General features: G+C 33.3%; 1 protein-coding gene across 1 annotated transcript in view; it reads left to right on the top strand.

Annotated features, from left to right (window-relative positions):
* Positions 1–15,442, top strand: part of acj6 (abnormal chemosensory protein 6) — a 112,780-nt gene that overhangs the window by 47,419 nt on the left and 49,919 nt on the right. Inside the window, exon 2 of the mRNA XM_076415619.1 lies at positions 12,610–12,666. Coding sequence (XP_076271734.1) covers positions 12,610–12,666 — 57 coding nt within the window. The remainder of the gene's footprint in view (positions 1–12,609; positions 12,667–15,442) is intronic.

Below are 15,442 nucleotides of genomic sequence, written 5' to 3'. Positions count from 1 at the left end.
TCCAAAGTATCATAAAATCTTGTGTCCGCGTCTTGAGATAACAAGGGTCAAAGGTCACCAAAATCTCTTTCTTGCATATATCTCGCTTGCTACGAGTTTAATTCTATTTACACTTGTTATGAATGTTATAGGAAATCAAGTACTCTTTGTTACCTTTGGACCTTTGTTTTCTTATACATTCAATCATTGTATTTAACTAATTACCACTAAATAATTATAACCATTTACAGCACAGTGCAAGAGCAGTTATTAAAAATACATAATTAAGAATAATTTTAATTTTTATCAATTCTACTAAATTAGAAGCTCTTAAAATAACTACAGATGCAGAGTTTCTTATCATAGGAAAAGTCATTGAAGAATCGCAACGTCAAATGACTGCCGTAGTAATAGGACAAGATATAGATTTTTAGACGTACCCAAAAACATCAACAAGAACATTTCTTTAAAACACTTTCCTCTCTCCTCCAAATGTTTTAATATATATATCATTGTTCTAAAAAATATATTCGATTCTTGCACATATTTTAAAAAGGGAACAAAATCTTCACCAGAACACTAGAGTACCTTCCTCTTTTATCAACTATTAGACTATATTACTATATTGGATCAATTAGCTCAAGTATTTTAACAAAAATAACCCTGTATAAATATGATATGAAAATGGAATACACAGTTTGTTGGCAATATGTAATACTCCGAAATCCGACGACAGTATCGATCATCTTCGATACACACTATTCGGCAAGTCAACAAAGCTCTATAAACCCATGAAGTTATCCAGTCTTATACCAACGAGAGCAGCAGCTCAACAGCACATCAACCGTGTATATTATCAAATTTAAACTTGGCTAGGAAATGATTTAGACTCCAATAATGGGGTTAGGTACTACAAAATGAATTCCTGGAATGGATCATGACTGTTATTACCAGCTCCAGATGTATTACTAAACACAATATTTTGCAACTGCTAGAATTTACAAAATGTTGTTATAGTACCCGCCGTACTCTTCAGACCTTGCTCCGCCCGACTATCAACTTTACGTATAAATGGGACACGCGCTTGAGGAACAGCAATTTCAAAGAAGCCCTTGACAAGACGCTAATAAAAAGAGTGTAAAGACAACAAAAGTTGATAGAAAAAGGTAAAAGTTAGAATAACATTTGATTAGGTTTTCTAAATCATAATATTATTTAATAATTCAGTACATATATATTGTTCTTCATACTAGAGAGAAAAAGATCACAACAAGTGGTCGGCGAAGGCTGTGATTAAGGATTGACTTGCAAAACATACATTAAGTTATAAGGATACCATGTGAAAGAGTGAAGTATTTGAAGATTTTCATTGATGGGTCTTTTGACACTACTTTGAATGTCGAAATAAAGATTTGTACGGACTTACAGCTTATTATCTCTCAACCCGAGGTGAGATATCCTGATACGACTGGACTAGTAGCCGCGGATGGCTGGGAACGCGTGTGTTTTGGGTCCGCGCGACGGCAGCGGGGCTAAAATGGCGGCGGCGGCCGCCGAAGGAAGTGACGTTTCCGATCGATACGGGCGGCCGGCCGATTGGTCGGTGGCGGCGGTGGGGGCGGGGCCCGCGTCGGTTTAATAGCTCGGTTTTGTCCCTTTCCGTGATTTTCTTTGTCGTTTGCTGGGGACGTCCGTCGCGTTCCTTTTTTTCGGGAACGTCGCTTTGATGTGTAGACAATGGGTAAGATGGCCCGACTCGTTAAATACCGCTGTTCGATCTGGCGGTACTTTATTTTAAACCTATATTAAAAATTACCACTGCATATATTTGTATATCATTATTTTTTATTTAAGTGATCACATCGTATCCTGATTTTTGTTGGATGGTCTTCAAGCTCTTCGTTGGGGTAATCTACTAATCTTGGGTCCAACCAATAAGGCGTTTCCTTGATAGGGTCTTGTTTAAAGAGTGTCATGTAGTTTTTGGGTTTCCCCGATATCTTAAACCAATAAAGGGATATGGGATGCTCTAAATAAATGAATAAAAAGAGAGGATACTGGAAAAGATGAGAGCTTAAAACAAAGGCACATATTGGCTTAAAAAGTAGCAAATTCATAATAACCTAAACTAATACTAAAATCGTACCGCTAAAAATGTCCACGGTCTCAGTATATACCTATTATTTATCTTTTCGGTCTTATCACATTCTAATTGGCCCATATCAACTTAACATACAAATATCTATAATATAATAAAAACATCGTAGCATAAAAATGTCCGACCTAAAAACCCTGGGGAAACCAAACAATGTTATCAGTCCGCAAATAAGAAAATGAAAAGGGCTTCTGAGTGCTTTCCAACCACAAGGAACTTTCAATTACTACTACTCTACCTTCAGGACTAATCGTCAAACGCATAGTCCAGAAAATATTTCAAATGCTCTCCGATGTACATCTGCGGACTCGATGGTAACGATTTTTCGTTAACATACTTTATAAACAGGAGAATCACAAATCAGTGGTTTGCATAGAAAGCAGAAATAAAAGTCAACGACGGTAAATCAGTGCGCATTGAATTCTTCTACAACTAAACTGATCATATATCAATAAATATAAATAATACTATTAGTCGATACAGTAACAACGTTAAACAACTTGGAATGAATCGTGATGCAAACCTTTATTGGATAAAGCATATCAAAAGAAAAGACGAAAATAGCTCGAATTAAAATGCAAAAAAATTAATAAGTTGTTGCTGTACAAGCAAATACTAAAACCTATATGGACCTATGGAATGGAGATGCTCTACTAGAACTAATATCAACGTAATACAAGTATTTCAAAATAAAGTACTGTGAAGTGTTGTATATGTCCAGATACTATACTAATAGTGGCCAATTGCCATAGAGGAAATTATGTGAAAGCATTGAAAAGTGTTAGCTTTAATTTTTTTGAACTTTTATTAGAAATAAATTAAAAGCAAATGGGACTTCTTAGACAAGTACGTAGTTTTAGCTACTGTAGAGACAAGTTGACAGTCTATATTAATTTACAGTAGTATACTGAATAATAAAATTAACATACAACATATAGCATTTTGTCAGTCAATTTGTCAGCAATATTGTCATATCAATTTTATTTCCAATGTGGTTTAGTTATATTAGTGAAATTCCGTTAATTTTAATTTGAATATTTACTTACATTTATTTGTTGTACTTTTATTAAAACAAAATGCTACATCTTCGAAGAAGAGGAAATATTGATCCACCTACACATAATGCAGAAACAGTCCGTAACTATCGGTAAAATAGAACTGCAGGAGAACATTGATTGATAATGTAAATTTTAGAGACCCGATTACAAAAACGCGTGTGGATGAAAATAGAGAACAATATAAGGAATGTTTTCGAGCTGATAGATTGAGACAACGAGAGCTACGTGATATTCGAATATGACACAGAAATACACTAGTCGCCACATTCAAGTACAAATGTACTAAATCAATTGGTCTCTGCTGCGTATCAGGGAAAACTTCATTTCCATTATTAAATACTCCACCAGAACCATCGAAAGAGAGAGAAAGAGAGAGGGAGAGAGAGAGAGAGAGAGAGAGAGAGAGAGAGAGAGAGAGAGAGAGAGAGAGAATTTCTCCTAGAAATGGAGAAACTTTGGAGACGTTTCGCAAAATCAATTGTTCCAGTTGTTCAATACCGTTTCCAATAGGTTACAAAACTGTAACTAACTTATAATTACTAAACTAGACAAAGTAACATGTGGAGAGAACACAGGAAGAGAGAATGTACCAGTTGTTAATGAAGTTGCAAAGATGGATATATATATATATATATATATATATATATATATACATATATATGCATATATATATATATATGTAGGAATGTTCGTCGGGTCGGTCAGGCGGTCGAAATGTGTGGCTGCCGCTGCGATTATTTGTCAGAATAGTCACTACTATTTTTGGAAGGAATTTGCACGAGAACTGAAAACCACTGGTTTAATAATCACTTGTTTAGTTCGATATTGAGTGATACATGTGGTCGACGGGAGAATTGATAGGATATTAGGTTAGGTAGAGGAAGTACGGTAGCGCTGTGGAAGTGGTACTATTACAAGGGGATGGAGAAAAGAGAACAGAGCGAGACGTCGTCGTAATGGTCTTTTATACCCTGGAACTGCATGATACCAATCCACCGGCGTTGCCAACCTTTGTACTTGTTGATATATATATATATATATATATATATATATATATATATATATATATATATATATATATATATATATATATATATATATATATATATATATATATATATATATACATAAATATACAACGCAAATAACACGGTGCAAAAAATCCAAGACAAACATCGTTATTACCATTGATATTTTGGAAAGGAAAAGATGGATTATCATTTAAAAGAAGTCCAGTGACAGGTACATCATATAATTTCTTCTACAAGTAATTTATTTGCAAATTATTAATCTTTTTATTGTTCATGCATAGAAATTAACAGAAAAGTTAGCGCGATGAACTTCTACGCATACTGATTGATGAACTGTGCCATTCAAAAGTACAAAATTCTAGGATTCTATTTCGTCGATATTATCAAACTGAAACTGAACGATTATTATACATTATGATTAATTTTAAAGACTAGACATATTTGCTAGAATCAGTAACGTATGTGGAACAACTGGTACTGGTCATTGTTGCATTACTTGGTGTAATTCATTAAATAACTTTCGGAACACTGATTCCCATAGGGTCAAATACATAAGTCGTTCTTAAGGATAGTAATGATTCACGAGACTGACCTTAATTAGTTCTTGGGTATTCACTATCTTTCATTAAATAAAAGTAATTTGTTTCTTAACTACATATATTATATTTATGTTTACAGTTACAAAACAACACCCAAACTATCTTCGATCATACGGATCGATCTTATTTGATAAACTTAACTGTGATGTTAACAGATACATGCGAACCTCTTGGTACTCTACTCTAAAAGTATACTGCAACTGCCAATCACCTTTTCTAGGACCCAATAGCTACTTATAAGTTTCCTTTTTCCTTTTCCAAATAAGCTAGAGGCTAGGCAGCGGCAACAAATCTATCAGAGAGATCTAAAATACAGTCATAAACTTATGAAAAGGCAGATATTATAAAAATGGTATCTGACATCCTGAACAATCATCATAAAATGGTAGTTTGAGTCATATGCAAGAATATATTCAAGACGCCATGACTTTTGTGCGTGCATACCAGTCTTCCAGATGTATTCATCACATTTTTTTTTGCAATGTAAACTGGGATGAGAGCAAAATTTATTTGTTGTCAGATCAAAAGCAATACATCGCCATGATATCAATGCATGTGTATTCAGACTAAAATTAAAATAGCTGATAAGTTTGACTACACATCACAGGAGGCCTAATCTACTTGACTAATATTTGTATATCCAAGTAATGTATTTTACTTTCATTAGAGAACATATTTTTATGCTTATCCCTTCTTTCCTTCGAAGAAGTATTGCGTTGTCCAGTTATTTTGATATCATTGTATCTTTTTGTTTCTTCTGTTACTTCCTGTGTACACCATTCTTGATGAAATTAATCATTGAATTCTTCCTAATGTATTTACCTTCCACAAAACAGGTTAGTATTTATCATCTCCTCAGATGTTCTAACCTAATGTTCATATTTAATTCTGAACAATTACATACATATCAATGCACAAAAATCGTCCACACTTACAATACAACTTCCTACAGTTATCGTATATTAACTATATATTCACCTTTAGTTCTTTCCACTGTTAGCACTCTTTCTTGGAATGCAAGAATATATTCAAGACGCCATGACTTTTGTGCGTGCAGACCAGTCTTCCAGATGTATTCATCACATTTTTTCTGCAATGTAAACTGGGATGAGAGCAAAATTTATTTGTTGTCAGATCAAAAGCAATACATCGTCATGATATCACTGCATGTGTATTCAGACTAAAATTAAAATAGCTGATAAGTTTGACTACACATCACTTGGTGTGAAAAATGACAGGACAACGTCTGTTGGGTCTGCTAGTACCCATATAAATATATAGTCTATCCAAAGAAGTTGTGAACATAAGTCATCTCAATTTATGACGTCGTTAAAATAATGAAACAAAAATGTCATTAAATATAATTTATTTAATCATTATGGTACATCTTATGTATATATTTTTCCTCCCCACCTATGAGGTAGAGTTCTAGGCGTATTGTTTTTACGTAGTGGTATCCTCTGGAGGCCTAATCTACTTGATTAACATTTGTATATCCAAGTAATGTATTTTACTTTCATTACAGAACATATTTTTATGCTTATCTCTTATTTCCTTCGATGAAGTATTTCGTTGTCCAGTTATTTTGATATCACTGTATCTTTTTGTTTCTTCTGTTACTTCCTGTGTACACCATTCTTGATGAAATTAATCACTGAATTCTTCCTAATGTATTTACCTTCTACAAAACAGGTTAGTATTTATCATCTCCTCAGATATTCTAACCTAATGTTCATATTTAATTCTGAACAATTACATACATATCAATGCACAAAAATCGTCCACACTTACAATACAACTTCCTACAGTTATCGTATATTAATTATATACTCCCCTTTAGTTCTTTCCACTATTAACACTCTTTCTTGGAAATTGTTCGTATTGAGTCATAATCCCACATTCAGACTCATTGTTTTACGGGTTCGAATGTATCAGACAGCATTCTATCTCTTTTTAACTGGAATAAAATGAGAAGGAAAATATTATCTTATTCTAAAAGGAATTTACAAACTGCAGCAAGTAATATATTAAAAATTTTGATGACGTATGTTCAAAACTTCTTCGGATAGACTATGTTTCCTTAAGATCATTATCATTTTAATCTTATTGGGCAGTTGATGACACGGCAAAACAATGCTGCATCCAATTAGCACCGCTTAAAATTTCTAAGGCATCCAAACAGAGAACAATCGAACCCGGGGCCAAAGACGCGATCGTCCGTCTCCCCGAACGAGTAGGGAACCGTATCCCGACGGGTCCCGAGACGGCTCCGGCCGATTCCCGACACGTGCGCGATACTTTCCGGGCAACCGGTCGAAACACGTGTCGCGGAGTGGCATGAATACAATTTCAGCTCCATCTAATTAACCGGTTACGTAGTGGCGCGTGATCTTGACGCAGCGAGCGAGACGGAGGCACGTAGCGTGAGCGACGAAGAGGGAGACGGAGAGGAGGAACATCGTCGTCGCTTTGCCCCGAGGGATTTATGATAATTTAATGATGATTGCCTGTCGTGTTATAACGGTTTGATTGAATCTCTTGGAAGTTGTCGGTGTAATACGTACGGAAATACGGCGAGGATTTGTCGAATAATGCGCAGAACTTAAAATCTGGAACAGTTTCTTTTTTATAGCGATTACGATAGCCCAAATTTGGAGTTTTCTTCACCATTTATGCGGAAAAGTGTAAATAAATATGGTTTAGAGTCTGTAAAAATGAAGATGCTCGATTTAGGGAACCGTGTCCCGACGGTATCTTGGTACACATCTAGACTGACGCCTAATCTGAAAGGGACACATACATGCTAAACGAAAACAACTCAGATTTCAAGTGTATCAAAGATATTGCTTCATCACGCTCAAAATCTTAAGTTGTTGGTGTAATATGTATGGAAATACGGCAAATATTTGTCGAATAATGTGCAGACATTAAAATATGGAACAGTTCCTTTTTTTATGGCATTTTATGATCTTGGTACACATCTAGACTAACGCCTAATCTGAAAGAGACACATACATGCTAAACGAAAACAACTTATATTTCAAGTGTATCAAAGATATTGCTTCATCACGCTCAAATTCGGAAGTTGTTGATGTAATATGTATGGAAATACGGAAAAGATTTGTCGAATAATGTGCAGATATTAAAATATGGAACAGTTCCTTTTTTTATGGCGTTTTATGATCTTGGTACACATCTAGACTGACGCCTAATCTGAAAGAGACACATACATGCTAAACGAAAACAACTCAGATTTCAAGTGTATCAAAGATATTGCTTCATCACGCTCAAAATCTTAAGTTGTTGGTGTAATATGTATGGAAATACGGCAAATATTTGTCGAATAATGTGCAGACATTAAAATATGGAACAGTTCCTTTTTTTATGGCATTTTATGATCTTGGTACACATCTAGACTAACGCCTAATCTGAAAGAGACACATACATGCTAAACGAAAACAACTTATATTTCAAGTGTATCAAAGATATTGCTTCATCACGCTCAAATTCGGAAGTTGTTGATGTAATATGTATGGAAATACGGAAAAGATTTGTCGAATAATGTGCAGATATTAAAATATGGAACAGTTCCTTTTTTTATGGCGTTTTATGATCTTGGTACACATCTAGACTGACGCCTAATCTGAAAGAGACACATACATGCTAAACGAAAACAACTCAGATTTCAAGTGTATCAAAGATATTGCTTCATCACGCTCAAAATCTTAAGTTGTTGGTGTAATATGTATGGAAATACGGCAAATATTTGTCGAATAATGTGCAGACATTAAAATATGGAACAGTTCCTTTTTTTATGGCATTTTATGATCTTGGTACACATCTAGACTAACGCCTAATCTGAAAGAGACACATACATGCTAAACGAAAACAACTTATATTTCAAGTGTATCAAAGATATTGCTTCATCACGCTCAAATTCGGAAGTTGTTGATGTAATATGTATGGAAATACGGAAAAGATTTGTCGAATAATGTGCAGATATTAAAATATGGAACAGTTCCTTTTTTTATGGCATTTTATGATCTTGGTACACATCTAGACTAACGCCTAATCTGAAAGAGACACATACATGCTAAACGAAAACAACTTATATTTCAAGTGTATCAAAGATATTGCTTCATCACGTTCAAATTCGGAAGTTGTTGGTGTAATATGTATGGAAATACGGCAAAGATTTGTCGAATAATGTGCAGACATTAAAATATGGAACAGTTTCTTTTTTTATGGCGATTTCGATGGTCCATACTTGGAGTTTTCCTCGCCATTTATGGGGTAAAGTGTCAGTAATGTAAAGAAATACGATTTGGAGACTCATTTAGGCCTATTTGATCATATGAAATCCAACTATGGGGCACTGCTAGTAAGTCTAATATATCCATCATTCAATGGTTCCAAATCAAAGTATTGCGTGCCATTGTTGATACAGAGCGATATCTCTTTAGAATCCCTAAAGGGTACTATTCAAAGTGTTAAGTAGTTTGAAAGAGTTTAAGTGCACTCCAACGTGCTTGCTGATCAGTAAAATGTGTGATATGATAATGATGTGCGTAGGCTAAAACATTTAACGCTATCCGATCTGATGAATTGTAGACTCTAGAATAAGATGTTTTACACAGGGAATCACTTAATGAAGTGTTTTTCTGCATGTCATGTTTATAATAATCACATCAAAGTAATAATTTTAAAAATCGAATAATATTCCAAAAATAACGAAAGTTTTAAAGTTACAGTTCGTAAGTTTCGTAGAAAATATGGCTGGAATATTGATTTAGCATCGTTGACTATAAAAACACTGAAACATTAAACAATAATGGATCGATTGCTGGTGCTAAACCTATCAATTACAAGACCATCAAATGCTAATCACAATCAGTGCATGATAAAAACGGAGGACGATTAATTTGGTGTCATGTTCAAGAAAAGCTTTATGACTTAAAAGCTTAAAAAGTTTAATTACAGAAGAACTGTCGCCTACCGACACTATTCAGAGAAGAAAATGTATACTCTAAATCATATTATTTGGTAGAATTAGAGATTTAGGACATATTTTAACCACAAATCACCAGCAATATAACCTCTAGTATAGTAAAAAGGGACATTCAAACACTGCACCTTCATTTACACAAAATAGTCTTTGCCATTTCTAAAAAACAGTTTCAATAAAACTACGAAGGCCATTTCGCAGATATGTTCTTACATAATCCAAAATAATTAAAAAAGATGCAACAAAAAACATACATAATACAAAGCAACCTTATTAAACAATTTAAAGATATCCTATTGAATGATTGTATGCTTTTTCTTTTAACATGACCTTTTTATTATATTTTTTATTGTATGAATGCAGAAATAAAATAAGAGAAGAGTCTTGAAAAACATATCTTAAAAAAGACAGAACAATTATAGGCGAATATTACTCCAACCTTCTTGACTAGCAGGATTTCAAAATTCATCAGAAGAATCCTGCTTCTAGAAGAAAACATGCAAAACCAAGATTATAATTTAGAATTTTTATAATTTAAACTTAGTTTCAGAAGTTCTGTTCCGTTCCGTCTCAATTGAAGAAACTAATATCTGGCAAGCACTTCGTATTCAATGAAGAGCTGATAGAGCCGTAAATAAATATTTTGACAGCCTTCCAGGCCCACTTGCGGGAGTCATGAGCATGTCATGCGGAACCTATGCTAAAGAGACGACAGACGGTCAGATAAACCGAACTGTGTACTGTGTATAATATGTATATTTTTAATTATATTTAGGTTATATATAGTATAATGTGATTTATATATAAATGAGTTCCATTTATTTTATATTGATTTAGTTTAGAAATATTATTTGATATAAACAATACCCATTGTTTTTAAAAATATTGTAAACAATATGATCGATATTTAAAGGGCGCTATATATATTTTAAATTAATTTGAGTTAGTATACTTAACTAAAACTCAAATTTTAATTTTATAACTAAATTATTCTAAATTTTGCAATATATTCACAAAATCTTGAATTTATTGTACAATATGAATCGTTGGCTAAAAATTGTTGAAAACATTATGATTCTAAACGATCAAATCTTAGTTATAAGTGATTAAATATTATTTATGTTATCAATATTGATACGTTTGTTAAGAACAGAAACTATCAGAAAAAAATATCTCTACATATATTTCTAAATTAAGACAATTGGTATATTGTAAATTATTAAATTTCAACTAAGAACTCCCAGAACTGTTTAATTAAAATTGAAATGTGGCCGGTTAAAAATAATCAATATTTAAGGTTATAAAGAACATAAGCCTGATAAATATCCTGATGTACCAATTAACATAACAGGTCAATTGAAAAGTCTCCGGCCTGACACATAGATGGCGCTACTAGAAATAAATCCATACGATTTTTACTTAGCCCTAACCTTCTAAAGATGCGTGTAGAAATTTGACAGCTATCGGACCATGACTTTGTAAATTATAGCATTTTAAGTGAAGCAACTTTTGTTATTGTGAAAAAAATGAATGAAAAGGAATTTCAGAATACAGTTGAAGCAGAAACTTGGCTTCATACCGAGTTTCGCAATACTGCCCCAGGAAAATCAACAATTAAAGATAGATATACTAAGTTGGTGAAATGAGCACAGAACAAGACGGAGAACGCAGTGGACGCTCAAAAGAGGTTGTTATTGATGAAACCATTCAAAAAATCCACAAAGTGATTTTGAATGGCAGTAAATTGAAATTGAATGAAATAGCAGATACTCTAAAGATATCAACTAAACGTGTACATCATATCATTCACGAATATTTGGGTATGAGAAAGCTCTGTGCAAAATGGGTGACGCGTGAGCTCACTTTTGACCAAAAACAATGACGAGTTGATGATTCGGAGCAGTATTTGAAGATTATCAAGCGTAATAAGACCAAGTTTTTGCATCGATATGTGACAATGGATGACTCTGAAGTCCAATCGACAGTCATCCGAGTAGACTGCACATTATGAACCCGCTCCAAAGCGTGGGAAAACGCAACAGTCGGCTGGCAAGGTTATGGCGTCTGTATTTTGGGATGCGCATGGAATAATTTTCATTGACTACTTTGAAAAAGGAAGGATCATCAACAACGGCTATTATATAGTATTATTAAACCGTTTGAAGGACATAATCGCCGAAAACGGCCAAATTTGAAGAAAAAGAAAGTGCTACTTCACCAAGACAATGCACCGTGATAAAAATCCATGAAATGGGCTTAGAATTGCTTCTACATCCACCGTATTCCAGATCTGGCCCCTAGCGACTATTTCCTGTTATCAGATCTCAAAAGAATGCTCACTGGGAAGATATTTTCGTCGAATGAAGAGATGATCGCCGAAACTGAGGCCTATTTTGAAGCAAAGGACAAATCGTACTATAAAAATGGTATCCAAAAAGTTGGAGGGTGGCTATAATCAGTGTATCACCCTTGAAGGCTATTACGTTGAATAAGGAAAACTTATTTTGCCAAAAAAATGTGTTTTACTATGGTAGGTCGGAAACTTTTAAATTGACCAGTTATGGTCAAGTTTTCTTTACCATTTTCAATATTTATTTCAACGAAACCATGTTAACTTGAACGAGATATTGGAACTTCGCTATAAAATTATTCATTGAAAACAGAATTCATCCGCATTCTATTCCACCGTCCTCAGGACATCAATTGAAACGAATCCGATGATATCTGGACTCACTGTCTAAACCGTAACGCAACAGTGTACATGTAATTTTCCTTTTTTCAGAGTCGAATTCTCGAAGACGCTTCCATAATGTGCAACTCCTGGTCGCCCAGACATAATGTGAGTCAATTTCCAGTCATTTTGAACGCTTTCCAACGATCTGCTTATTGTTAGTACCCTAGTTATTAAATTTACCTATCATTTCGTAGAGTTGCCTGATCGATGAAGTCGAAACAGATTTGTCTTACAAAGTATCAGTAATATAGTCATTGCATGAATTCGCTATTATTGTAACCTGTGTTCAGATGTATTTATAACTAGGTACCCTACCTGGGCAAACGAAGAAAACAAGGATAAAGTGACGAAGTAAATTTTATATTTCGGTAATCGTTAACATTTAACAGCTAAAGTTGCTTTTAGCTGTTAAATGTTGATCAAATAATCTCCAGTCCTTTAATTCTGTTAATATTTTTGTATATCTACTGTCTTCTGTCCTACTTACTCAATCATTGTTTATTCATAAATTTTTAACTGAAGATGTTCAGTTATTCATGCAATATTTTTAATATTTTCTTTCATACAAACTTTGTCTTGACAATTGCAAGTACAACAAAAAAGAATTATCCAAATAGGTGCGACTATTCTGAAGTGATGCCCTTATATATATTCATCAGTTGATTTTTTTGACATAAAGTTACTTCATATATACACTATGCACCTATGAAATTGAGAAAATTGTTAATGGTGCAAGTTTTACGAATATGTGATAATATTATTATTATAATCGGAGTTTTTGGCGAGTAAAAGCATTTAAAATACGTATATAACTTCATCAAACCTCATCATTAGAACTTCTTGTACATCTTGACAACATTTACTCTACACTAGTGATTTGTCTAATCTGAAGGCCATTAAAATAACAATTGCCACATACGCTGATGAAACTCTACTAACTAAGAACATTGAGAGAACAATAAATTTAGTACAAACAGCTGTCAATTACATTACTGAGTCAACTAAGAAATGACAAATGGCAAAATTTGAATGCAACGAAGTTTACACATGTGGATTTCATATGCAAAAGATAAACCATCTACAAGTGAAAAGAGCATGTTAAAAAGCAACAGCCAGAACTTTGCATGAAGTTAAAAAATGCCGTGGTCGGACAATAATCTGAATTGATACTATAAAATAAACTTTTATAATAGGAGCATATCTTAAAGTCAAATAAAACTAACATTAACACGATTCAAAGTTAGCAAAACAAAGTTCTCCGTAGAATTCTTAACACTCCATGGTACAATAGAGTTGAGGACAACTAAAAAGGCTTAATTAAGGGTACCAAAAGTCAGTGAAGAAGATGAAACGAAAAAAAAGTATCAAAAGAAATTGTGTGGTCACAAAAATGTCGAAGTTTCACAAATGCTCGACAACAGTGGGACTGAGAGGGAGGTTGAAGCGACAAAACCCTTTCAACTAATATGGTTGTGTGTGAAAACTACGCCGTGGTTTATAGCCATCAAAAGTTAATTAAGTTTAGATCTTAGATTAGAACAATATGCATGAAAAAAATACTAAATACTTATTGTTAATTAGTTATATATGTATGCCATGTACTTTTAAATAAAAAAAACCTTGGCAAAATTTCTTTAATTATATTTCGATTCAAATGATGTCCTTATAGTTGGATGCTATATAATGTGCTTCCAAATAGTTCGAAATCTTTGGATACAAGCAATAAGATGTACACAGAGTACAGGAATGAAAGAAGTAATAGTAAATCTGTAAACACATTTTCTTCAGTGTTTTTCAGTAAATTCACTAATCATTTGAAGGCTTTTTGACCATATCATTATCATATTATTTTCATCACTGCATTACTATTATCAGAGTTAACACCCGTGAAAGATAGATTAGATCTTTTTCTGAGCTAATGATGGATTTCCATATATGTTCATACCTTTATTTTTTGATAATAATCCTTAGTAACCGAATTCTGGACTATCAGTTTGGATTCAGAAGAAAACTGGACAATCGATTAGGTCCATAAAATATCGAACATTATTTAAGGTTTGCTTTTGATGAAAATTACGTGTCGTGTAATTTTCCTGAACATAATACAAGTTTTTATGCCAAATAAAATGCTTTTAAAGTAATAGAGATATTAAAATCTTATATCTCCAACAAATTTTTCAGAATTAAACAAAAATTTGTAGTTAAATAAAACAACTATAAGCAGGAGTGCGTCTAGTAAGTCCTGGTACATATTCTATAATTGCTCTGTGCTAGACAAGAAGCATTTCCAAATAAACTTAAAAGCGCTAGCAATGAAATAATAATGAATGTATGCCTAGCAAGTTTACCAAAAAAAGACCAAAAATACAACACGAAGATGTAGTCATATCAAAAACTGACGATATTTAAAGGTTCTCTTAGAATAAGCGAGTAAGTAAGTCTTATAGCGAGTATAAATTATTTGACGCCATTTTTCAAAATCAACCACAAATAGTTTCTATTTCTGGATAAAAAGGCATCACTTCTGCATCACTACATATGATATTAAGTGTTCAAAAATTCTCTTTGCTTAGTTATTTCAAATTTCTAATAACAAAACATTTAAAAAATATCTGACATCTCTATATTCAGTTATAGCTGGGCTTATAATCAGAAAGTCGAAAAACCTTGGATGTTGTTTATTGTTATCAAAAAAATATTATTTGGGTATTATGCATACTTTGCTTGAAGAAATTCGTCTCCAAAATCGAAAATTATTGGTTAATAACTGTTAGTCTCTAATGTGCATTCTGAGTCAAGAACTCGCAACTTTATTTTGTTAAAAATTCAACTTACATCATTCTGTGAACGCTCTATTTAGTTGTGACTATTGCCCAAACTT

This window comes from Rhynchophorus ferrugineus, unplaced genomic scaffold (genome assembly GCF_030347505.1).
Source record: "Rhynchophorus ferrugineus isolate W39M unplaced genomic scaffold, kcgeb_rfMv2 rfM10, whole genome shotgun sequence".
NCBI classification, from domain to species: domain Eukaryota; kingdom Metazoa; phylum Arthropoda; class Insecta; order Coleoptera; family Curculionidae; genus Rhynchophorus; species Rhynchophorus ferrugineus.
Note: the sequence above shows the minus strand (reverse complement) of the source record. Positions and strands in the feature narration are given on the sequence as shown.